General features: G+C 45.0%; 1 protein-coding gene across 3 annotated transcripts in view; it reads right to left on the bottom strand.

The window, feature by feature from the left end:
• lmf1 (lipase maturation factor 1) overlaps nt 1–26,532 on the bottom strand; it is a 577,648-nt gene that overhangs the window by 93,163 nt on the left and 457,953 nt on the right. For all 3 annotated transcript variants that reach the window (XM_078240186.1, XM_078240187.1, XM_078240188.1), the window contains one exon: nt 3,498–3,681. In XM_078240186.1, the coding sequence (XP_078096312.1) occupies nt 3,498–3,681 (184 nt within the window). The remainder of the gene's footprint in view (nt 1–3,497; nt 3,682–26,532) is intronic.

The following is a 26,532-nucleotide window of genomic DNA, read 5'->3' as shown; positions in this document are numbered from 1 at the left end:
GGAAAGCGGGGCCGGGCCGGGGAAAGAGGGGCCGGGCCGGGGAAAGAGGGGCCGGGCCGGGGAAAGAGGGGCCGGGCCGGGCAGGGGAAAGCGGGGCCGGGCCGGGGAAAGAGGGGCCGGGCCGGGGAAAGCGGGGCCGGGCCGGGCAGGGGAAAGCGGGGCCGGGCCGGGCAGGGGAAAGCGGGGCCACGCCGGGGAAAGCGGGGTCGGGCCGGGCCGGAGACAGCGGGGCCGGGCCGGGGAAAGAGGAGCCGGGCCGGGGAAAGCGGGGCCGGGCCGGGCCGGGGAAAGCGGGGCCGGGCCGGGGAAAGCGGGGCCGGGCCGGGGAAAGCGGGGCCACGCCGGGGAAAGCGGGGCCACGCCGGGGAAAGCGGGGCCACGCCGGGGAAAGCGGGGCCACGCCGGGGAAAGCGGGGCCACGCCGGGGAAAGCGGGGCCACGCCGGGGAAAGCGGGGCCACGCCGGGGAAAGCGGGACCGGGCCGGGGAAAGCGAGACCGGGCCGGGGAAAGCGAGACCGGGCCGGGGAAAGCGAGACCGGGCCGGGGAAAGCGAGACCGGGCCGGGGAAAGCGGGACCGGGCCGGGGAATGCGGGGCCACGCCGGGGAAAGCGGGACCGGGCCGGGGAATGCGGGGCCACGCCGGGGAAAGCGGGACCGGGCCGGGGAAAGCGAGACCGGGCCGGGGAAAGCGAGACCAGGCCGGGGAAAGCGAGACCAGGCCAGAGAAAGCGAGACCAGGCCGGGGAAAGCGAGACCAGGCCGGGGAAAGCGAGACCAGGCCGGGTCGGGCCGGGGAAAGCGGGGCCGGGCCAGGGATAGCGGGTCCGGGCCGGGGAAAGCGGGGCCACGCTGGGGAAAGCGGGTCCGGCCCGGGGAAAGCGAGACCAGGCCTGGCCGGGGAAAGCAGGACCGGGGAAAGCGGGACCGAGCCGGGGAAAGTGAGACCGGGCCTGGCCGGGGAAAGCAGGACCGGGCCGGGGAAAGCAGGACCGGGCCGGGCCGGGGAAAGCAGGACCGGGCCGGGCCGGGGAAAGCAGGACCGGGCGGGGAAAGCGGGGCCGGGCAGGGAAAGCGGGGCCGGGCCGGGGAAAGCAGGACCGGGCCGGGCCGGGGAAAGCAGGACCGGGCCGGGCCGGGGAAAGCAGGACCGGGCCGGGGAAAGCGGGGCCGGGCCGGGGAAAGCAGGACCGGGCCGGGGAAAGCGGGGCCGGGCCGGGGAAAGCAGGACCGGGCCGGGCCGGGGAAAGCAGGACCGGGCCGGGCCGGGGAAAGCAGGACCGGGCCGGGCCGGGGAAAGCAGGACCGGGCCGGGCCGGGGAAAGCAGGGCCGGGCCGGGGAAAGCAGGGCCGGGCGGGGAAAGCAGGACCGGGCCGGGGAAAGCGGGGCCGGGCCGGGGAAAGCAGGACCGGGCCGGGCCGGGGAAAGCAGGACCGGGCGGGGAAAGCAGGACCGGGCCGGGGAAAGCGGGGCCGGGCCGGGGAAAGCAGGACCAGGCCGGGCCGGGGAAAGCAGGACCGGGCCGGGCCGGGGAAAGCAGGACCGGGCCGGGCCGGGGAAAGCAGGACCGGGCCGGGCCGGGGAAAGCAGGACCGGGCCGGGCCGGGGAAAGCAGGGCCGGGCCGGGGAAAGCAGGGCCGGGCGGGGAAAGCAGGACCGGGCCGGGGAAAGCGGGGCCGGGCCGGGGAAAGCAGGACCAGGCCGGGCCGGGGAAAGCAGGACCGGGCCGGGCCGGGGAAAGCAGGACCGGGCCGGGCCGGGGAAAGCAGGACCGGGCCGGGCCGGGGAAAGCAGGACCGGGCCGGGCCGGGGAAAGCAGGACCGGGCCGGGCCGGGGAAAGCAGGACCGGGCCGGGCCGGGGAAAGCAGGACCGGGCCGGGCCGGGGAAAGCAGGACCGGGCCGGGCCGGGGAAAGCAGGACCGGGCCGGGCCGGGGAAAGCAGGACCGGGCCGGGCCGGGGAAAGCAGGACCGGGCCGGGCCGGGGAAAGCAGGGCCGGGCCGGGGAAAGCAGGACCGGGCCGGGCCGGGGAAAGCAGGACCGGGCCGGGCCGGGGAAAGCAGGACCGGGCGGGGAAAGCGGGGCCGGGCCGGGGAAAGCAGGACCGGGCGGGGAAAGCGGGGCCGGGCCGGGGAAAGCGAGACCGGGCCGGGGAAAACAGAGCAGTGCAGAGGCTGAAGGGTGGGAGGGGGGAAAGAGTGTAGTGGCTGGAGAAAGCAGGTGGGTCAACGGTCAAGGGAGTGTTTGGACCCGGAACTTTGATGAATGGGTGGGTGGAAGGTAAGGACTCTGAGACTAAAATTAATTAAAAACTGACAAGGATCAGGTGGTGCTCTCAAGCACATACTGTATTGCGAATCAATCTTTTGGGACTAAATGATAAACTGAATAAATCAAATATTCTTCGAGTTTGTAATTTAGTTGCATCGTTCAATGCAGGTTGCTGAGCATATTGCATAGCACTGAGTGTGTCAGGATATATTTGGGCGCGCGGGATATCTTTGAGCGCGCGGGATATCTTTGAGCGCGCGGGATATCTTTGAGCGCGCGGGATATCTTTGAGCGCGCGGGATATCTTTGAGCGCGCGGGATATCTTTGAGCGCGCGGGATATCTTTGAGCGCGCGGGATATCTTTGAGCGCGCGGGATATCTTTGAGCGCGCGGGATATCTTTGAGCGCGCGGGATATCTTTGAGCGCGCGGGATATCTTTGAGCGCGCGGGATATCTTTGAGCGCGCGGGATATCTTTGAGCGCGCGGGATATCTTTGAGCGCGCGGGATATCTTTGAGCGCGCGGGATATCTTTGAGCGCGCGGGATATCTTTGAGCGCGCGGGATATCTTTGAGCGCGCGGGATATCTTTGAGCGCGCGGGATATCTTTGAGCGCGCGGGATATCTTTGAGCGCGCGGGATATCTTTGAGCGCGCGGGATATCTTTGAGCGCGCGGGATATCTTTGAGCGCGCGGGATATCTTTGAGCGCGCGGGATATCTTTGAGCGCGCCATCAAATTTGATATCAACTTCATTTCAAATCAGAACTATTAATGTCAAATTGAAATTAACAGTATTGAGTACACATGAAAGCAAAAATGATGTCAACTTTTTACGGAAACACTGGTATGGACCATTTGGTCTGAATGGTCTATTTCCGTGTTGTAAACTTTATGTAAAAGTGATTCATTTTTAAGTTTGGGTCTTTACGAGACAAGCTGATCCAAACTAATTCAATTCAATTCACGTTTGGTTTGGAATTCAGATTCAATCCCATCTCTAAACTGTTCTTTAATTTATTTACTAAGCACCATTGACTGACGTCTGTAAGTATGTTCTGCCTAATGGAAGTGATGGCAGCATCGATTGACATTTTGAGATCAAGACTGACTGTGAGAAGGACTCAAAGCTTTGTAGTGAATGAACTAAGGAATAAAAGTAAAGTTCATGGAAAAGGCATATGTCAAAAAAATTGGATAGGCTGTTAATCAAGATCACATACCATAATGAGGAGGTGGTTTCTGACCCAGTGCCTCCTTAGCTTGAATCTTGGATACTTGATCTTTGACCCCCCCTTGTCTCGAGCCAAAGAGAAAGGCCAGATTGGAGTCGTCAAAGCAGGCAATATTTGGAACAATAGTCAACCAGTTCAGGAAGCTGAGATTCCCACTTATGATGAGTAAGACCTGTAGAGAAGGGAGGAAAATCAGATTTACAGCTGCAATATACCAAGGAAGTGACACTATGAAGCTCTTGTACACATTATACAGTTTATTTTGTTGATATAGTGTTCAATTATTATCAAGTCACTTTATGGCATAGCCCATTTTTTATTGCATTATGTCAAAACACCAAACCATTCTCTATTTCATTCTATATACTGTACGTCAGTGTGTTTTATAACGTAACAGAACACAAATCCTGTCTTTTCTTTCTTATATTGTGACATGTCAACAAATCCAATGTTAAACGTAAACAATTTTCTTGGCTTGCCTAAGTAGGAATTTCTATCCTCAGAAGCATGGCATTAAATTCCTGATAAAACTGTGTATTCACATACACTCGTAAAACCTTAATCTTCCTATTGTTCTCTGTTTTGCCAATTTAGACTTCTTCCTGTCTCTCCAATTTAGACACCATTATAGGAGTTCTATAATCTTCTAATTCATACACCTTTTGCTTACATTTTGCTGCTCCATAATTTCATTCCGATTTATGACAACAACTTGCCTTAACACACTTTAATGAGAGAGGTGGAAGAGTAGATAAGAGAGGAAAAATGCTGAGTTTTGGGATTTTGATTTGATTTGATTTATTGTCACATGTACTGGGAGACAGTGAAAAGTATTGCTATACAGACAAAACATACCGTTCATAGAGTACATAGGGGAGAAGGAAATGAGAGAGTACAGAATATAGTGTTACAGTCATAGCTAGGATGTAGAGAAAGATCAGCTTAATATAAGGTAGGTCCATTCAAAAGTCTGATGGCAGCAGGGAAGAAGCTGTTCTTGAGTCAGTTGGTACGTGACATCAGACTTTTGTGTCTTTTTCCCGACGGAAGAAGGTGGAAGAGAGAATGTTGGGGTGTGTGTGGTCCTTGCATAAGAAGGAATTTCTACTGCTTTTTGAGGCAGCAGGAAGTGTATACGGAGTCAATGGATTGGAGGGTATTTTGTGTGATGGACTGGGCTACATTCACAACCCTTTGTAGTTTCTTGTGGTCTTGGACAGAGCAGGAGCCATACCAAGTTGTGATACAACCAGAAAGGATGCTTTCTATGGTGCATCTGTAAATATTGGAGAGAGTCATAGCAGACATGCCAAATTTCGTTAGCCTCGTGAGAAAGTAGAGGTGTCGGTGGGTTTTCTTAACTATAGTGACAGTGTGGCAGGACAGGACAGTTTTTTTTGGTGTTCTTGACACCTAGAAACTTGAAGTTCTCGACCATTTCCACTTCATCCCCATTGATGTAGACAGGGGCATCTCCTCCACTACTTTTCCTGAGATTGGTGACTATCTCCTTTGTTTTACTGACATTGAGGGAGGGATTATTGTCATCGCACCAGTTAACCAGATTCTCTATCTCTTTCCTGTATTCCATCTCATCATTATTTGAGATCCGACCCATTACGGTGGTACCATCAGCAAACGTGAAAATGGAGTTAGAGCAGAATTTGGCCACACAGTCATAAGTACATAAAGTGTATAGTAAGGAGCTAAGGGCACAACCTTGTAGAGTACCGCTGTTGAGATTGATCATGGAGGAGGTGCCATTGCCTATCCTGACTGATTGCAGTCTGTGAGGGAGAAAGAGATGTGGGGGGATGACTGAAAATAGTCAAAGCAATGACGAACCTCAACCCACTGGAGAACAGTCAGAAGGCCTTAAAAGAGACATCACTGAAAAATGTGGTCGGAATTTGACTAAATACGGCCTTAAACAGGTAGACCTAGTCCTGAAGCCCAAGGCTAGCCCAAAGTTAGGCTTTATCAACATTTTAATACCTAAGTCTTTAACAGGCAGCTCAGGTGTTTGAATGGAGAGATCACTGGGCCACTGGCAGGCAAGTGTTGAGAGGAAGGTTGCAACAGGTAACGAGTTGGAGGGTGATTGTTACCACTATGGAGCCAGTGGGTGTAGTGTAAGGGTTAACATCAGAAGCATACATGATGCTGATGCAATGAAGTTAGATCACACGACTGAGAAAGACGGGAGATCTTGAAGCAAGCAGAAGCTCTTACCTCGGGCAAGGTGCAAATGTATAAGTGCTTGCTGTAAATAAATAGTTCTGGTTAAAATGACTATGAACTGGAACAGCATACTTTAAGGAGACTAGACACTCCCCGAACCCCATCTAAACCCATACCACACAACAAAACTGGGGGTGGGCACACCTATTCCTCCTGACTCTAGAAGAAGTTTGCAGGAAGGAGCTTTAATAAAAAACTACTTTTTTTTGGTGGTTGCAATGGGCAATGAAGAATTTTGAAGTTGTTGCTGTTCAATTTTACAGGGAGGGCTTTAAACAGACATCAGACCCCTCATTTTATTTACAAGGGACCTGATGCATATTTTAGATGGTTGTCAATTCATTCTGACCCAAGTCAGGTTGGATGCTTTTCAGACAGTCTTGGAATGCCGAACATTTGTCCCCATCTTTGGACTGTGTTGTCTCTGCAGTTATGTGCCCCTCAAACAGACAAAATTCAGTCCAGTTTCTATATCATGAAACATTAAATATATTAACAAGGTAAACCCTTATTAAAACCTGATCAAAGTAAACCAGGGAAGTAGGATCAGTTGATAGAATTTGAATGTATGGAAATTAAATTTAAAGCAAATTTCAGGCAGAGCTTTTGTATTGAGAGAACTTAGATAAAGGAGCAGAGACTGGAAATAGAGAATAGATCCTACAACCAGACAGTTGAGGTACTAATGAAAGCAAGGCATTTTTCATCACTAACTTCATAATAAGCTTTTATCGCTTACAAATCCTTTTTGTCTGCTTTGCTATGAACCACTGTGTTTAAACAAAAGAAAAATAACAAAGGGACAAATCAAGTTAGAGCAATAAAGTCAGGAGCAGTCAAACAAAACAAACTTTCAAAAGACATTTAGAAAGTCAGTGGTATCATATGTTGGTTCTCGAAGGTCATCTCGTGAAAACTAAAACTGTAATTCTAAGCAAGAAGTTGTGGGGGGAACACTGATTGGTGATATATACATCCTGGACTGTTTGCTTTATTTTGGATGACAATTTGGGTGGGCTGACTCTTCCTGGAATTTACAGCGGCTATCCCACACCAACTCAGCATAAGAGAATCTAGGTTTGTCTTATCGCCACCCTCCCTGGGAGAGGAGGCACTTGATGATGTGTTTTCACAGGATAACACTTTGCTAAATCAATGTGTTCTGGTCATGGGAGCAGCAATACCCATTAACACAGCCTGTCCAACTGTTAATCATCTTGAGAATTTTTCCACCACCTTTTTCCAAGGGAAGACACAGAAACAGCATAACTGAAGAAATTCCTGAATGAATTAAATTTGCTGTGTTCGTCCAATGTACAGTGACCAAGTAGAATGTGGACAAGTGCGGCAGATTAAGCAGGATGAGGAATTCTCCTTTAGATACTGTCATTTTTGAAAAATGCTTGGGTAAGAAGCAGAAAAATGTAATAAATCAGAGTGCGTCATTCTCAAACGAAAAGGCTCAGTATCAGCCGAGCATTGATATTGACTGTACTTGTGTAGGAGAGTTAACAGAAGGCAGAAGCCAGCTTGTGAAAGATAATGCATTAGCCTGGGAAGATAGCAACAATGTACAGATGCCAGTGGGAGTGTATTGAGGGAAAGCGTAGAAATTTGCACACACTGCTGTTATCAACCCATTTTAGACTTTTTTTTTTGATATGCAACCTGCTACTACAGGTCATTTTGCTTGAATAACCCTTATCTCATGACGTCCCCCTCCATTTTTCAGACTGAGTGCCCAAACTGAAGATGTTGCTGATGATGGAAGCTGAACTATCCTACAGAGGCCCCCTTTACTTTACCAAACTTGAGGGCAGGGGTTTATGGTATATGTAAAAAAATCTAAGATTGCGTTGGATGCATCTTATCAGTCAGCTTTGTAGTGATCTTGTTACAAGTGATGTCAAGCATCCAGTGATTCATTGTTCTATTCGACTAAGGGCTTTGACGGAGCTTGTCATCATAATAAACATTCAATCAAAGGTTTCCAAATTATGTCGATGTTCCCTTGTGCCAAATAGAATGCATAACTTTTTTTCTTAACCTCTATCTGGACTACGGACACAAGATTTTGGACGCATGATATTATTGAGATTGGATCATTGCTTTACCATTTTACTAGGACACAATGCTAGGCAACTTCAAATACAATGATTTATCAGCTTAATATGCAATTTACTCACAGAAAGATGTGTTTTTTTAAAAAGCCAACTCAGAGTATTGGATTGTGTACATGGGTAACGTTATGTCAACCTTTTACTTAAACCCAATTAAACTAGTGGCCAAACTTTCTAGATGTTTGTAAAATCCCATGAGTAATAAAAGACTCCTCACAGCCTTCTCCAGCACAGGGAGCCTATATGAAGATGTGTGCAATTTAGACAATTAGTATGACATTTACTTTGCAAAGTACTTTATTCCAAGCCTCCTTTGCCTGTTACAGAAAAGCCAATTAATTGGCCAGGAGTTGGACAACTTCCCAGTCTCTGTCATCCTAAAGTTTCCCATTGTGTTACTTCCCAAGCTGTATGCTTTAATGTAATTGATTATGATGTCATTTGAATAAAAAAGTAAGCACAAAACTAACTCAAGTTCCCCAAAAGCTTTTTGATTATGCGGTTTCAAAGGTATAACTACATTATGGAAAATCGTTCTGAAAAGTATTTTCTCAAAAGAGTTTGTGTAAATGTAACTTCCACATCCCTTTACTGCAGGGAAAAATAAAAGCCCAGAAATTTGAAGGAAAGCTTCCTGTTGGCAGATCCTTGTCAGGATGGGACATCCACCTTTGCTTTGACCACAGCTCATATTCCAGGGTCAAGGGGCATTTAAACATTATCGATCTGGGAACAATGCCAATCCTCGGGTGGATGGAGCTATTACAAGGGGGCATAACTATAGGGTTCGTGGTGGGAGATACAGGAAGGATATCAGAGGTAGGTTCTTTACGCAGAGAGTGGTTGGGGTGTGGAATGGACTGCCTGCAGTGATAGTGGAGTCAGACACTTTAGGAACATTTAAGCGGTTATTGGATAGGCACATGGAGCACACCAGGATGATAGGGAGTGGGATAGCTTGATCTTGGTTTTAGATAAAGCTCGGCACAACATCGTGGGCCGAAGGGCCTGTTCTGTGCTGTACTGTTCTATGTTCTATAGGACCAAAAGAACTTGCATATGTATTTATAAAGCATTCCACAACCTAAGGAGGTCCCAAAGTACTTAACAGCCAATGAAGTACTTCTGAAATGCAATCACTATTGTAATGTAGGAAAACAGGGGCCAATTTGTACAAAGCAAGTTTCTACTAATAAGTGACGTGATATTGACCAGATAACCTATTCTGGTTACAGTGGTTAAAGACTTGGGCCAGGGTACCAAGAAAACTTGGCCTATCTTCCAGTGATTTCTTCATGTGATCACCAACTGGACACTTGGGGCCTCATGTGAATGTCTCATCCAAAAGATGGAATGAACGTGCAGCACTCCTGCAGTACTGCACTAATGTATCAGCCTAGATTGTGTGCTCAATATTTTGGAGTGTGATTTGAACCCACAACCTTCAAACTTAATGGTGTGAGCCCCACCACTGAGTCAAGGCTGACATAATTATTGCCCAGCTTGTGAAGGGATGGGATCCACAGCAACCCATTTCATGGTGTTAGTGGGCCCACAGAACCAGGCAGTGGCTCAGAAAATCAAAACATTGCCCAAGGATCCATACATCAGCATGCTGAAGGCAATCTGGGATTCATGACTTTTGAGAAAAGTATTTTTCAAAATCTCTCCTCATGGCCTAGCATTGAAGAATGCCAGATATGCACAAGTACTTCTTAAGACCAGTTAAGGCATGGATAACATGAACTATGTTACGATTTTCTCAGCATAATATACAGTAGGTATTTGCTCATCCCCATTTGTGAGATTTCACAGCCAATAAAATAGTGACAACCAGATACACTGGGCTGGATTTTATGGTTGGAAGCCTGCCCATGAAAGATCCGGCTGCCCTGTGGCCATTTTACACTTGACAGCCTTATGTCTCCATCTGGGGAGGAAGACCCGCCACTGGGAGCCATCAGCCAATCTGATTGGCTTCAGCTCTGCAGTTCCAGCAGTGCCAAGTTCAGGCAATAGCCACTACTGGGGGAAGCTAGAATCCAAAAAAGTGGTTGTGGATACCAGACTGAAGGTAAGTTCGGGGTATCAGGAGACCTGATTGGCAGTTCCCAGCAAGGTGAGTCGGTTTGAGTGGCTCAGTGGTTGGCGGGGATGGGATGCCTACGATTGGCAAAGGAGCTACCTAACCCACTTCTTGCCTGACACCCAGTGCTTGCTGGACTACCTGTTTGGCCTAGGCCTCCCCTTGCCACAAGTAAAATAATGGCTATGGAGCAAAGGTTTAACATCAGGAGCATCTGATACAGATGTAACTACTGATGTAACCATGATGCAAGTCACAAAGAGACTGAGATCTGGTAGGAAACAGAGGTACAACCTTGTGTAGAGTACAAAGATGTATATAGACCTACAAATATACAAGAATGTTTTTTTTTTACAAATAACAGTCTATGGTCGCATTCTTAGGGTAACAGGCAAACCCTAAAGAAACCCAACTTAGACCCCAAACCCAAGACAAAACAGGATGGCAGCTGGTGGTTTCTGTCAACTATTTTTGTGCAGCATCTGAAGCAATGATGAGGCTGGATGAGGCACTTAAGTGGCAATTAACTGGCCACTTAAGGGTCTTAGTAGGCCCAGGCACAAGTGGGCCACAGGCGCCTCCACCAGCCTCCAATAAAGTGGGCAGCAAGGCATTAGGCAGACCACATGCTGTGTATTATGAGGCCCCCACCATCAAACATGACACAAGGCGGCCGTCTTGCACACCAACGGTGTACGTGGGTAGGTGATGAAGCAAACCACTAAATTTGGAGCATTCAGTTAGATAATGTGCTGCTTGATAATTCTTAATCAAGGTATTAGACGATTCAACTGGCAAATGCCACACATAGTACTCCAAAAGTAGTTCTGGCACACTAACATTGAATTTACCTCAACCAATTATGGCAAAAGTCCGTAATAAAATTCAAGCTATATACCTTCTGTGCAAATACAATACATTTCCTTTAAATATGCTGTATAGGCACTATTTTGACCAAGTAAACAAAGAAATTGTCATCCATCAAACCAATCTCTTCTAAATTTCTTATCAGAGTCTGTTACTGTAATTAGATTACATAAATATACAACTAGCCTTCACTTGGTCATCAATTTTCAACCATACGACTTCACTGACTAAACAAAAATGTGAAGTCCAAACATCAGCAATGGCGTTCCTCCTCCTTTTTAATGTCCAAGATTTTGAACATGAACCACCCGTCCTCTGTTCATCACCACACTATTGGCTGCCTTGCCCTCCTCTGCTTATAGCTCTGGGATCTTTTTCCTCATACCTTTTAAGGCTTCAATGAGGCACTCTTTTAAACCTAACTCTTTGACTGAGCATTGGGTCCCCAGTCCTAATTTCTCATGTGGTGAAATTTGGAAACTTTTACTACCTTCAGGGCAGTATATAAATGTGAATGGTCATTGATGCTCATAAGCTGCGAGGGACCTACCTATTTCCAGTAGGTTTTTTTAATTTCAGTTTGCTGGCTTCCATTTGCACATCTTTTGCTGTCAGGATGGATCGCTAGGCTATTAATCCAGAAACTCAGCTGATGTTCTGGAGGTTCCCAGGTTCTAATCCCATCACGGCAGATGGTGGAATTTGAATTCAATGAAAAAAAATCTGGAATTAAGAATCTAGTGATGACTGTGAAACCATTGTCAATTGTCAGAAAAACACATCTGGTTCACTAATGCCGTTCAGGGAAGGAAATCTGCGGTCCTTACCTGGTCTGGCCCACATGTGACTCCAGAGCCACAGCAATGTGGTTGACTCTCAACTGCCCTCTGAACAAGGGCAACTAGGGATGGGCAATAAATGTTGGCCAGCCAGCGACACCCATTTCCCACAAATGAATTTAAAAAAGGTGCTCAAATGAATCATATTGACTTATATAACTCATTTAGAGGTGGCAAATAATTTATTTACAAACAGGGAAAGGATTTCAGATCGGTTCGATGCTTTGCTCGAATGACATCAATCTCAGTGAGAAATGTTTAGTTTTGTGAAGGGTGCACGGTTGAGCTCACTTGGTTTCGCCTTGCATTGCAAGGAGCTTTCCTATTACGTCTGTTTAATCCAGTAGCTCCTCCATGTTAAAAGGAGGAGGAAGTTCATCTTGGGCCATTTCTTCAAACCTCTTTGCAATGGCAGAGTTGACTGGCCACTATGTTTTTATATTTGGAGTTCGACTTGCATTCAATTGTAAAACAAAGCTTAAACTGTTCCTTTTCTATTGATGTTAAATTATGCAATCACTCATTTTAAGAGTGATTTTTCTTTCAATTTAGTACAGTTTAATTGATGCATATTACAAAAATAGTCTATAACAAAAATCTGAGAGTATCAGTCCAAAAATGCATGCTGACTGCTTTAAATGGACCAAAAACATGAGACACTTCTGGCAAAATGGTGAAACAAAAGAAAAAACACTTGCATTCATATAGCGCCTTTCCTGACTTCAGGATCTCTCCAATTGCTATACAGACAATGAAATAGTGAAGTGTTCCATTGTTGTAATGTAGGAACTGTGGTAGCAGATTTTTCATTTGGCAAAATCCCTCAAACAACATTGACCAGTTAATTCTGCTCGTTGGGAGAATAAATATAGAGCAGGAAACAAGGAAGAACTTCCTTGCCCTTCTTTGAAGAAGTGTCATGGGATCATTTGTGTCCATCTAAGAGAGCAAATGGGACTTTGGTTTAACGTTTCACCTGAAATACAGTGCCTCCTAAGAGCTCAGCACTCCCTCAGTTCTGCATGTGTGCTTCAGCCTAGGTTACAAGATCAAGTCCCTGGAGTGAGTCTTGAATCCAAAGGAATTCTGATTCAAAGGAAAGAGGACTACCCACTGAGTCATAGCTAAACACCTCCTCCACGAAGGGGGATAAAAAAAACATGAAACTTCAGGAAAAAATTCAAAAACTTCCAATCTGCCGCTTAAAGAGGTGAATTCATCTCTCAAGGCCCATTACCACAATTCACTTACTGTCTCTCTCTTGTGTAGAGCATTCATGCAAAATAATTTCCAGGTCATCACTGCAGGAATCCCTCAGGGTAGTGTGCTAAGCCCAGCCATCTTCAGTTGTTTCATCAATGATCTTCCCTTCATTATAAGGTCAGAAGGAAGGGTGTTTGCTGATGATTGCACATAGTGATTAGCACTGCTGCTTTACAGCGCCAGGGACCCAGGTTCGATTCCCAGCTTGGGTCACTGTCTGTGTGGAGTTTGCACGTTCTCCCCGTGTCTGCGTGGGTTTCCTCCGGGTGCTCCGGTTTCCTCCCACAGTCCAAAGATGTGCGGGTTAGGTGCATTGACCGTGTTAAATTGACCCTTAGTGTCCTGGGATGTGTAGGTTAGAGGGATTAGCGGGACAAATATGTGGGGTTACGGGGATAGGGCCTGGGTGGGATTGTTGTCGGTGCAGACTCTATGGGCCGAATGGCCTCCTTCTGCATTGTGGGAATTCTATGATTCACAATGTTCAGCATCATTTGCGACTGAAGCATCTGTGTGCAAAGCAGCAAGACCTGGACAATATCCAGGGCTTGGGCTGACAAGTAGCAAGTAACATTTGCACCACACAAGTGCAAGACAATGACCATCCCCAACAAGAGATAATTTAACCATCACCCTTTGACATTCAATGGCATTTTCATCACTGAATTCTCTATTAACATGTTGTGGTTTACCGTTGACTATTGTTTTTACTGGAAAGACAGAGGCTGAGGGGAGACCTGATAGAGGTCTACAAAATTATGAGAGGCATAGACAGGGTGGATAGTCAGAGGCTTTTTCCCAGGGTGGAATTGTCAATTACAAAGGGGACACAGGTTCAAGGTGAGATGGGAAGGTTTAAGGGAGATGTGTGGAGGAAGGTTTTCACGCAAAAAATGGTGGGTGGCTAGAACGTGCTGTCAGAGGAGGTGGTGAAAGCAGGTAAGATTTAAGAGGCATCTGGGTGGGTGCATGGATAGGGAGGGAATAGAGGGATATGGATTGAATAAGGACAGAAGGTTTTTTTAGTTTAGTGAGGGCATATAGAGGTTTACAGAATGGAAACAGGCCCTCCAGCCCAACTTGTCCATGCCATCCCTTTTTTTAACCCCTAAGATAGTCCCAATTGCCTGCGTTTGGCCCATATCCCTCTGTACCCATCTTACCCATGTAACTGTCTAAACGCTTTTTAAAAGGCAAAATTGTACCTGCCTCTACTACTACCTCTGGCAGCTTGTTCCAGACACTTACCACCCACCCTCTGTGTGAAAAAGTTGCACCTCTGGACACTTTTATAACTCTCCCCTCTCACCTTAAACCTATGCCCTCTAGTTTTAGACTCCCCCACCTTTGGGAAAAGATATTGACTATCTCGCTGATCTGTGCCCTTCATTATTTTATAGACCTCTATAACACCACTCCTCAGCCTCTTACACTTCAGAGAAAAAAGTCCCAGTCTATCCAGCCTCTCCTTATAACTCAAACCATCAAGTCCCAGTAGCATCCTAATAAATCTTTTCTGCACTCTTTCTAATTTAATAATATCCTTTCTATAATGGGGTGACCAGAGCTGTACACAGTATTCCAAGTGTGGCCTTACCAATGTCTTGTATAACTTCAACAAGACGCCCCAACTCCTGTATTCAATGTTCTGACTAATGAAACCAAGCATGCCGAATGCCTTCTTAACCATTCTGTCCACCTGTGACTCCATTTTCAAGGAGCTATGAACCTGTACCCCTTGATCTCTTTGTTCTATAACTCTCCCCAATGCCGTACCATTAACTAAGTCCTGCCCTGGTTCGATCTACCAAAATGCATCACCTCGCATTTATCTAAGTTAAACTCCATCTGCCATTCATCAGCACACTGGCCCAATTGATCAAGATTCCACTGCAATCCTCGATAACCTTCTTCACTGTCCACTATGCCACCAATCTTGGTGTCATCTACATCATGTTCGGCTTGGAGGGCCAAAGTGCCTGTTCCTGTGCTGTACTTTTCTTTGTTCTAGAAACTGAACTGGACTAGCCATATAAACACTGGCTACAAGAGTAACTCACCAAGCTTCCTCAGACAGTACCTGGCACACTCACAATCACTACCATCTAGAAGGACAAGGGTAGCAGGCACATAGGAACATCACCACCTGGAAGTTCCCCGCCAAGCCATCCACCATCCTGACTTAGAAATATATCGCCGCTCGTTCACTGTTGCAAGATCAAAATCCTGCAATTCCCTCCCTAACAGCACTGTGGGTGTACCTAGTCCTCAGGGACTGCAGCAGTTTAAGTAGCTCATCACCACCTTCTCATAGGCAATTAGTGATGGGCAACAAATGCTGGCCTAGCCAGTGATGCCCACACCCCAAGAGAAATTCAGGAAGCTTCTTAAGTGATCCCTGTAGAGAATTGCCTTGCATCCACTGGCTAAATCCAGACACGTGTTGCCAGAAGAACCAAGTGAAAATTTTCAGGGGCCCCTATGTGGGGTTTTGCGATGTGCCAGTGTCAGGTCAGCAAACTGGGTGCCCGATCCACAGGATGCCCAAATTTCCTGTGGGCAAATCAGGGTTAACACTGAGACATGCACAGCCTCATTGATGTTATTTTAAAAAGTAGTAATACTTTTTCAAGATCCTATGCTGAATTCAACATATTGGGATCAGACTTCACCCAACCTGAGCTCACAGGAGTTCCAGGATGTGGTCTGTTCAAAAATGTCTCTTAAAGCTAAAAAAAAATGGGCTTTTGATTTAGGTCAATGAAAAAAATTGCATTCTTATTTCAGTCTCATTACATTCGTGGGTTTCCTCCGGGTGCTCCGGTTTCCTCCCACAGTCCAAAGATGTGCGGGTTAGGTTGATTGGCCATGCTAAAATTGCCCCTTAGTGTCCTGGGATGCGTAGATTAGAGGGATTAGCGGGTAAAATATGTAGGGATATGGGGGTAGGGGCTGGGTGGGATTGTGGTCGGTGCGGACTCGATGGGCCGAATGGCCTCTTTCTGTACTGTAGGGTTTCTATGATTTCTATGATTAGCTTACTTTGCTGGACGATCCTTGATCTGTGAGCCTTATTCTTCGTGAATACATTGTTACTTCTGGTTTCTGCTGGCATTCAAATTACACTCCACAAAAAGGTGAGGATGGCTGTTTCTCTGGAGATAGAAAACAGGCTGCAAAACTGAACTGAAGCTTTGGGGTCAACTCAATAAATGCAGTGATCTCCATCGCGAGTAATTCTGATCATGCTCAGTGAGCCTCAGGACTGAAACCTGGACCGGGTTTCACAAGACAAGCTGCCAGAGAATTGTGCCATCTGCTATGCAGTGACCTACTGTCAACATCTGTGTCAAACCTCTTTCCAAAGAAGAGGATTACCACAGCACAAGGTTTTCATGCGACCACATCCTTTCAAGCCACCCCCCCCCCCCCCCCCCTCAGGAGAGATCTGCTGCATCTGGCAGTCTGCAACACAGATACGAAGCAGGGGAGTGACGACTGCTGCATTTGCAAGGGGGCATTCGACACATTCCCTACCAACTGGTAGCATTCCCTTGAGAACAAAGAGTTGCACATGGTGGGCAGATAGGTTCTTTCTATTAATCTGATGGCCTCTGTGGAAAAACTAGTTTGTATTCAATTACAACCGCATGCACGCCAGTGTCTATTACCCAGGAAGCGGCAGTCAGTAGGGGCGGCACGGTAGCACAGTGGTTAGCACTGCTGCTTCACAGCTCCAGGGTCCCAGGTTCGATTCCTGGCTCGGGTCACTGTCTGTGTAGAGTTTGCACATTCTCCTCGTGTCTGCGTGGGTTTCCTCCGGGTTCTCCGGTTTCCTTCCACAGTCCAAAGATGTGCGGGTTAGGTTGATTGGCCAGGTTAAAAATTGCCCCTTAGAGTCCTGGGATGCGTAGGTTAGAGGGATTAGCGGGTAAAATATGTGGGGGTAGAGCCTGGGTGGGATTGTGGTCGGTGCAGATTCGATGGGCCGAATGGCCTCCTTCTGCACTGTAGGGTTTCTATGGTTTCTATGGTTTCTATACTTTCCATGTTAATTCACACAGAGAGGAAACAGGGTGAAAATCTCTTATTTCTCCTCTGCATTTCTGAATCTCACCAAGAAATCTCCAAACAGCAGAGGGACACACGACCTCAGCATCCATTGGTGTACCTCAGGTACTATCTCCACCTTTAAACCAAGTGTACTTTGCATTTTAGGATGTACAAAAACTAAGACAATGTTTTGTGCACAGTGGTGCAGAATGTACTTCCCAATTTGGGTTTGTGCTATGCCGAATGTGCCACATCTGCAAACATGAGACCATTCATCTCGCTGCTGATATTAGAACACTTCTTCCTTCTTTACAGGCGGTTAAAAAGGCAGTAGGCGACTGCACTGGTATCGATTGCAACTTGTAACTAATAAGTAAACTTTAACCTCGTTCCATTTAGTTTACACCCATACCTGTAGGGCAAGGTAGGCTGTGGCCTCACAGAGAAACACTCTCTTTGACTGCAACATTTGAAGGACGATCTCCAATCTGTCAGTATCAAAGGGAGCACGTGTTGTTCACTAGTTAAATTAGTCCACTTTTCAGCTACTATCATAACTATCCCTTTCCTAGTGTGTTGCTACACTTTGTAGTAGTGAGAAATGACCTTGGTTCAGAGGATCAAGATGTAAAGTCAGTTTAGGTGGAAATAAGAAATAGCAAAGGGAAGAGTGACTGGTGTGAGTGGTTTATAGGCCCCCTGACAGTAGGTCCACTGCAGGACAGAGTATAAATCAAGAAATAATTGGGGCTTGTAAGAATGGTACTATAATAAACGTGGGATATTTTAATCTTCATAAAGATTGGGTGAATCAAATTGGTAAATGTAGCCTTGAGGATGAGTTCATAGTGTTTATTTCAGGGAGTTCCTTAGAATTATACATCCTGGAACCAACCAGAGAATAGGTAAGAGTAATCACAATGTAACAGAATTTCACATTCAGCTTACGGTTTAGGAATGTGGGTCTGAAACCGGAGACTTAAATTTAAATGAAGCAAATTACAAGGATACAAAGACAAAGTTGGCTGCAGTGGTATGGGAAAAATAGGTTAAAAGGTAAGATGGTAGAGAATCAGTGGCAGACATTTGAAGAGAATTTCACAATTCTAAACAAAGATGTATTTTGTGGAGAAAGAATGAGGTGGATGCAGCAGCCATGGCAAACTAGGGAAGTTAAGGATGGTATCAAATTGAAAGAAAAGATGCACAATGCAGTGAAGATTAATTGGAGGCCAGAGACTGGGAATATTTTAGAAACCCGGATAATTAAAAAATAATAAAAAGGGGAATTTGGAGCATGACAGAATACCAGCAAGAATTATGAAAACAGACAGTAATAGCTACAAGTACAGTAAGTCCTCACTTAAAGTTGTGATTGCTTTCCTGAAAATTACAACTTTAAGTGAAACATTGGTTCCTGTAGGAACGGTAGGGGGAGAGGTGGTGAGGGAAGGCCACACAGAGGTGGGTTGGGGAGGGGTAAAGAGGCTGCTCCAAAAGGGCGCCAATCGGGAAATTTCATTGAAACAAATCTCACGAAGCTCATCAAAATTACAAAAGGCCCCATTAACTTACTGATGTTAAAGTGAAACAACATTAAACAGGAAATGCTAGATGAGGAATTACTTTATATAAAAAGAAGAAGAATTGCTAAATGAGGGTGGGTTCCTTACAGAATAAGACTGGGGAATTAATGATGGGAAAAAAGAAAATGCAGAGACTTTGAACAAGTATTTTGTATCTGTCTTCACAGTGTAAGACTCATAAAACATTACAAGAAAAGTAGAAAATCAAGAGGCTAAAGAAAGGGAGAAACTCGAGACAATCATGAAAATTACAGAAAATGTACTGGAAAAACGAATGGTATTAAACACTAACAAATCCCCTGGACCTGATGACTTGCATCCTAGGTTCTTGAAATAAGTGTATTGGTTGTAACCTTTCAAAATTCCCCAGATTCTGGAAAGGTCACACTGGATTACAAAACTGCAAACGCCGCACTTCAATTCAAGAAAGGAGGAAGCCTGTGGTGATTGTCCCTTTAAGGGCAAAACAGCAGAGTAAGGGTCACATGGCCAGTGCAACTAATCGGGACTCAGAGTGTAGAATCACCCCAATGGTGAGAGAGGCTACTAGGCAAAGAGGCATTTTGGGAGCTAACTACAACCATGAGGCTGCTGTACAATTCCTATTAATAAATGTATTTTGTGTTCATTACTGAAGTCTGTGAAAGTACATCTCTACAGAGCCAGAAAACGGGAAATTATAGGCCAGTGAGTCTAACATCTGTCACTGGGAAAATGCTAAAACCTATTATTAAGGAGGTAATAGCAGGACATTTAGAAAATCCTAATATAATCAGGCAGAGTCAACATGGTCTTATGAAAGGGAAATCGTGTTTGACCAATTTAGAGTTCTTTGACAATGTAACAAGCAGGGTAGATAAAGGGGTACTAGTAGGTGTAGTATATTTGGATTACCAAAAGACATTTCATGAGATGCCATATATGAAGACAAGAGTTTGTGGTGTTAGGGGCGATATATTAGCATGGATAGAGAATAGGTTAACTAACAGGTGGCCTATAAACGATCACACCAATCACTCCTTCCCTTTGCTATTTCCTATTTCTATCTGAACTGATTTTACATCTTGATCCTCTGAACCATGATCATTTCTCACTACTGCAAAGAGCAGCAACACACTAGGAAAGGGATAGTTACGGTAGTAGCTGAAAAATGGACTAATCTAACTAGAGAATAGCACTGTGCTCCCTTTGATGCTGACAGATTAGAGATCACTCTTCGAATGTTGCAACCAAAGAGGGAGTGAATGGACTATTTTCAGGTTGGAAAAGTGTAGCGAATATAGTGCCACAGGCATCAGTGGTGCAGCCTGAACTATTTATCATCTATTTGAATGACTTGGATAGAGGGACCAACTACTGTAGCCAGATTTACACACAATACAATGATAGGTAGGAAAGGAAGTTGTGAGGAGGATACAAAGAGTCTGCAAAGGAATATATATAGAATAAGTGAGGGGCAAAAATTTGCCAGATGGAGTATAACATGAGAAAATTTGAGGTTAACAACTTTGGCAGAAGAATAGAAAAGCAGAATATTATTTAAATGGAGAGAGGTTGGGTATGCTGCAGTAAGACAGATTCAGGTCTGCTTGCACATGAATCATAAATAGTTAGTATGCAGGTATAGTGGGTAATTAAGGCGGCAAATGGAAGAGTGATGAAGTATAAAAGTAAGGAAATTTTACTACAGTGCAGAAGTCAGACCACACCCTGCAATACAGCGTAGTTTACATCTTGATCCTTTGGATAGGATATACTGATACTGAAATCAGAGAAGGTTCAAGAGGCTGATTCTTGATATCCACTCCATCCGACGAAGGAGCAGCGCTCCGAAAACTAATGGCATTTGCTACCAAATAAATCTGTTGGACTTTAACCTGGTGTTGTTAAAACTCTTACTGTGTTTACCCCAGTCCAACGCCGGCATCTCCACATTCAATCTCTGAGCCATGCTGAGTTGGCTGATCTCAGCCAGGGGAGGTTTTGAGATGTTACAAATGGTCTGAATAGGCATTCCTACACCTGATTATTACTTAGTAAACCCCTGCTGGATCAACCTGTACAATCCACCATCGTCTTCACACTTGAGTGCAATTTGCTTAAACACCAGCCTTGGGTGACTTTGTGGAATTTGCACATTCTCCCCACGTCTGTGTGGGTCTTCTCCAGGTGCTCCAGTTTCCTCCCACAGTCCAAAGATGAGCAGGTTAGGTGGACTGGCCATGCTAAATTGCCCCTTAGTGTCCCAAGATGTATAGGTTAGATGGATTAGACATGGTAAATGTGTGGGCTATGGGGATAGGGCAGAGGAAAGTGCCTGGGTAACATACTCTGTCAGAGGGTCAATGCAGACTCGTTGGGCCGATTGGCCTCTTCTGCACTGTAGGGATTCTATATTTACAACAGAAAAAGTAGTTTCTAATGAAAATAATATTTATATCTTGAATGTCTGAAATTACAACATATTTATGGCTTCATCACTTATGCATTACTCATTCAGCTCCACTTGCTCTAGAAATTGTGTCCATTGGGAGGCTGTTGAAAATCCTCCACTTACCCTGATAATCGTCCTGAGTTACAACCTCTAAAAAGAGAACCCTCTCCTGCAATGCTGCAATGGCAGCAGTCAGATGGTGGGAAATCACCAGCCCAATGGACCCATTTAATTGTAGGACAACTAGCTATTTATAAGCTATTGCACAAAACAGAGAGATCTGAACATGAGCAATGGCACCCTCTGCTGCAACCTGCCGGTTTTTGGCAAGCTTAGGCCCTGCCCCCGCTCCCTCCCCCTGCTGGTGGGAAACAGATCCTGCTTAATTATTTTCCTCTAAAATGAGGTAAGATTTGATTTTTAACTTGCACAAAAAAAAAAACAGCACAGTTCTCTCTTGTTTTCACGCTTGTTTGGCACTTAGAATATTTTTGGTAAGGTTGCCCCCATAGTCTTTACTATGCCGTTCATTGTTCCAATATTCCAAAATCGCGAATGTCAGGTAATATGCCATATAATCCTGTACAATAAAGTACAAAATAGAAAGCTTCTAGTTGCTCATGACCCGGAGATAATTTGACCTGAGTATATTGTTATTTGGCACACTAGGCTCGGATTTGAGTCCCTACATCCAATTTTGTACAGCTCAACAGAAGTTAATGTTGAGTCCATTTGGTTTGTGTTGTGCACTTCAGTGCACTGGGGGCAACAGGATGGTGGGCACCAGAATTTATTGTGCACATCGCACTTGACAGTTTACAGTGACCTTCATCACCTCTGATCATGGTACAAAGTGGAGTTCAGAAGATGAAGAGATAGCATTTGGAAACACTACACACACACTGTTCTGCCCTGTCCCTCAAGAGCTATGGAGCTACAAGAAAAACTACTTCTAGGTACTGCTTGGGAATTCCAAAAAAAAAACAGGCACACTTCGTTCAATCAAATAAACGTGTTTGTTTTTGGTGGAGCTTTTATGAAGTGAAAAACAAAATAACATGCATTTATTGAACTCTGAGGAATAATCAGAGACACTATTTTTGCTTACTTATAAAATCCAAAATTAATTCTCATATTCTCTCTCTGACAACAGTCCTCCTGATTTTCTGTAAGCAAGAAGTCATGAGAAATTCTGTTACAGCTCCCACCTTACACCTTTGAAGCTTGTGAACGCCTTACATTGAACCACTGGGAGTATATCATAAACATGGATTTCATTCGTTGGGAAGTGCTCACCATGCTTTACAGAAAGATAGAAGAAACTGCGAGGAGCAATTAGGAAACTAGGAATAGGAAAAGTAGACTGTGTGACTGGCTTTTCAAAAGGCTGTGTCACCAAGTGGGAAGGCCCAAGTTCAAGATCGGAATTTCCTGAATGGTTGGCTTCAGGACTCTGTCGTTCCATGCAGGAGACCGATGCAGAGCAGGCCAGGAAAGATGCATATTGCCGGCCAAACCTTCTCCATGGGGATTGATGAGAAACAAAGTTTGTTTTTACTTTTATATCGTAGATCAGAATCATACATGGCTAACCCTGTGCATCTTCTAATCATCAGCAAAACAATTAATCTGGCAGGTGTAGAGGAATGGTAGGAACAAAAAAAAAGAGGACCTCGCCATTAAGGGGAAAATAGAAGTGAACAAAACATTTTTTTCAGGGAGAAGACTAGAATTGATTACCATGCGCAAAACCCCATTGAAAATAGACATCTATTGTTGCCTGAGAAGCTAGTGTTTGACTTAGATCAATTGATTCTATAGCTGGACAGTCCAATGGTAATCAATGTACAGGCTCGTACAGGAAGAGCTGCCACTGAAACAAGGTATTGGAAAGATGCCCTGCCTGATGGACCTGATCCAAGCAGATCATTGCTTCCAAGAGAAGAGAAAAACAAAAACAGAAGGGGAAAAAAATGGAGGAACAAGATTAACAGTGTTGATCCTCCAGAAGGAACGCTTCAGTTATAGGCAATAAAATAAAACAAAACTTGCTCCATCTTATAAACCAAAGAAAAAGGTTTAATAAAGAGACTTCATTATGCCAACACTTGAGGCCTGGGCCATTCAAAACTCCCACAAACCCCAGCAGCTTCTTATTTGTACTGAGTCAGCTGACCACATCATTTTGTCATTGGTTTACTGGGTCAGCTGACCCTTACAGCATGTTACCATTGGTCACACTACAACAGATCCAATGTTGGTTACATTCTAACAAACAGCACAGATCGCGAATAGGACTAGGAGCCACACTAAGCCTGCCCTTCCTGATGGGAACAATGATGATCTCTTCATGGAACCTATTCCCTTTTTTTTGAGGGGGGGGGCGCACGAGTATACGATAGAAAGGTAAACGCTTCAAGGAGAAATCTTAGTCAAAGTCCTGTTTCTGTTGCACAACACTAATGCCGAGAGATCAAATGCACAATTCTTGGAGTCATACAATAGTCTTCGTCCCATCCAATCATTGAGCAAGGTGGGGAAAATACATAAGTGAAAGAGCACAAAACAAACACAGACTAGATGTAAAGCAATCTTGAGAGGAGAATAGAGGGCAATATGAAAGTAATAGAGAATCTGAAAAGAAAACAAAAACAACTTGAGAAGTATGAAGCATCAAGTCTGTAGCTTAGAGCAATGAGGAAGACAACTCAGATTTCAATTACTAGCTATAGATATTCTCAGCCCGGAAAGGATAATGGTTGAGTAATTCCATTCTTTGCTATTTGTAGTTAAATTGTAAAAATGTAAATCATGTTTATGGTTTTGCTGGAAGAAATCTTCCTCTAAAATTGGGAAGTACAGACTTTGACAGAATTTAATTGGAAACAGGTTTGAAGTTCTTTCAGACTGGTAACAGGAAGTTGATTTATTCTGGAAAGTTTCAGCAAGTAGTTGCCTAGATTGGAATCAGTTTGACAGTGCCTGGATAACACACCTGGGATCTGAAGTTGTTGGGGATTAAGGCTGGGAACAAAATGTCTATAATAGGCAACAGTGAGATCTGGGGGCTGAGCTGGGCAGGGGACCTCCTGGGATTGAGGCCAAGGAGATTGTTATGTTCACCATTCAGAATGCAGAGACGCCAGTCCGAGTGCTGAGGTTGGAAGAGCATTACTTCTTGCATTGAAATGTTAACGTGACATTTCAGATAAAGTCAGTCATCAGAAATTTCTGCCTGAAGATATATGGTCCACCTCCTTTATTACTGGTTAAGGTTAGTTGCTCTTTTGCTGGGATTACCCTGGTGCCTCCAGACATTAAAGACAAATCTCCAGGACACTGCTGCTACAAGTAACCCAAGAGAAAATCACTGTGACAATAAAAAATTGTGTTACTTTTAAAGATTCTTCTTCATGTAGTAGCTAGAAAAATATTGGACTTGGAGAACAAAGGATCACCAAATCAGGAAATGAAGAGTTTCTTCACGTTCTGATTGGAAAGCAATGCACATCAGATTACCAATAGCAGGAGTGCAAAGTGTCGCACAGGCAGGCAAGTCATGTGATAAAACCTTTACAAATATGTGCAACCAGAGTGAGCAAATCTATGAAGATGCAAGCTTCCAAAGGCTGGGAGGAGGCGAATTGCAGATTCAGGTACTTTTCTGGACCATTGCCATGGAAAGCAAAAGGCAGCAAATTCCAGGCTCTGGATGTCCTCTGTAACTTTGAACCTTCATCTCAATTGGGTTCTTAATGAGTCACATCTCGCACCTCATTGGTTAAAAAGCCTGTCATAATACAATGGACTAATGATGGTTGAGATCACATAGCCTTCTGGCCAATCACTACATTCAATTATGATGGAGAGCCACCTGCCAACTCTTTTTATCTAAAAATTTGCAAACGCGAGCTCAGCAGCAAAACAGTTATTACCAAAAAGCCAAGTAAGCACAAGCTTACTTTGTAGAATTTGAGGGTTAAAGTCAACTCTAAATTTTAACAATAGGTTTACTCAGGGCTGCACTGAGCATCCAAATCTTTTCATAACACCAGGTGTGCTCAAATAAAATATTGGATGGAAGATGATGAGAAATGATCATGTCGAAGCCATCAAAAGGTTTTGTTCTTTTCGTTACTGATGTTCACTCATCAGATGAGTATTTAGCACAATTATTCTGATGTGGGTATGAATAAACAATTGTCAAGCACTAGCACATTGCATACTTTACATGGTAAGAATTACAAATACAGTACAGAACTGAAAATATGATTGGAGAAACACCAGCTTCCCCTTCAGACACAAGAACAGGAACAATAGTCATTCAGCCCTTCAAGCTCGTTGAATTCAATTAGATCATGGCTGATACGTCATAGAATCCCTACAGCGCAGAAGGAGGTCATTTGGCCCATCGAGTCTTCACCGACTCTCCGACAGAGCATCTTACCCAGGCCTTGTCCCCATAACCCCATATAATTATCCCACTAATCCCCCTAACCTACACATCTTGGGACACAAAAGGGCAATTTAGCATGGCCAATCCACCTAACCTGCACATCTCTGTACTGTGGGGGGAAACTGGAGCACCTGGAGGGAACTCATGCAGACAACATGCAAACTCCACACAGTCACCCGAGGCCTGAATTGAACTTGGGTCCCTGGCACTGAGAGGCAGCAGTGCTAACCACTGTGCCACCCGACACGCAACTCCACTTACCCAACTTGGCTACATGGCCGTAATACCCTGACTGACTAAAAGTATCATCGATCTTAGCCTTGAAACTCCAAATGACCACCTTCTGGGGGAGAGTGTTCCAGATTTCGACTCCCCTTTGTGTGAAAAAGTGCTTCTTAATTTCCCTCTTAAATTGCTCAACTCTAATTTTAAGATTATGTCCATTCATTCTTGAGTTCCCATCAGGATATAATTTCTCTGGATATTGAATCCTTTGAACACCTTGATCACACTATTTCAATCATCTGAAGTCAAGGAAATACAAGCCAAGCTCATGCAAGCTATAATTGAATCTTCTAAGCTTTGGATGACAACTAACCTGGATCACAGTATCCTGGCAAGTAATTACAACAGAATTCCTCTTTCAGATTTCCCCATTGTTAAACTATTCTGAAATACTTAACACTTGAGGCCATTGTTACAAAGCAGTTGGTTGGCAACAATGTAAGTTTGAGCAAGATAATTTTGAGGTATTCAAAACTATAAAGAGTTTTCACTGGATAAATAAGGAGAAAATGTTTCCACTGGCAGAACAGTCAGTATCCAGAGGACCACAGATTCAAGATAAATGCCACAGGAACCGGAGAGGAGATACGGGATTTTTAAAAAAAATTGTTATAATCTGGAACACTGTCCGAAAGGATAGTGGAAACAGATTCAATTATAATTTACAAAGGGAATTGAATGTGTCCTTGAAAAGGAATAATCTCAGGGCTGCAAGGAGAGAGCAGGGTGAACAGGACTAATTCAACAGTTTATGCAAAGAGATGGTATCGGCATAAATTCTGAATGACTTTCT

The sequence above is a fragment of the Mustelus asterias genome, chromosome 23, assembly GCF_964213995.1.
Source record: "Mustelus asterias chromosome 23, sMusAst1.hap1.1, whole genome shotgun sequence".
Classification (NCBI taxonomy): Eukaryota; Metazoa; Chordata; class Chondrichthyes; order Carcharhiniformes; family Triakidae; genus Mustelus; species Mustelus asterias.
This window is presented reverse-complemented; position numbering and strand designations above follow the sequence as displayed.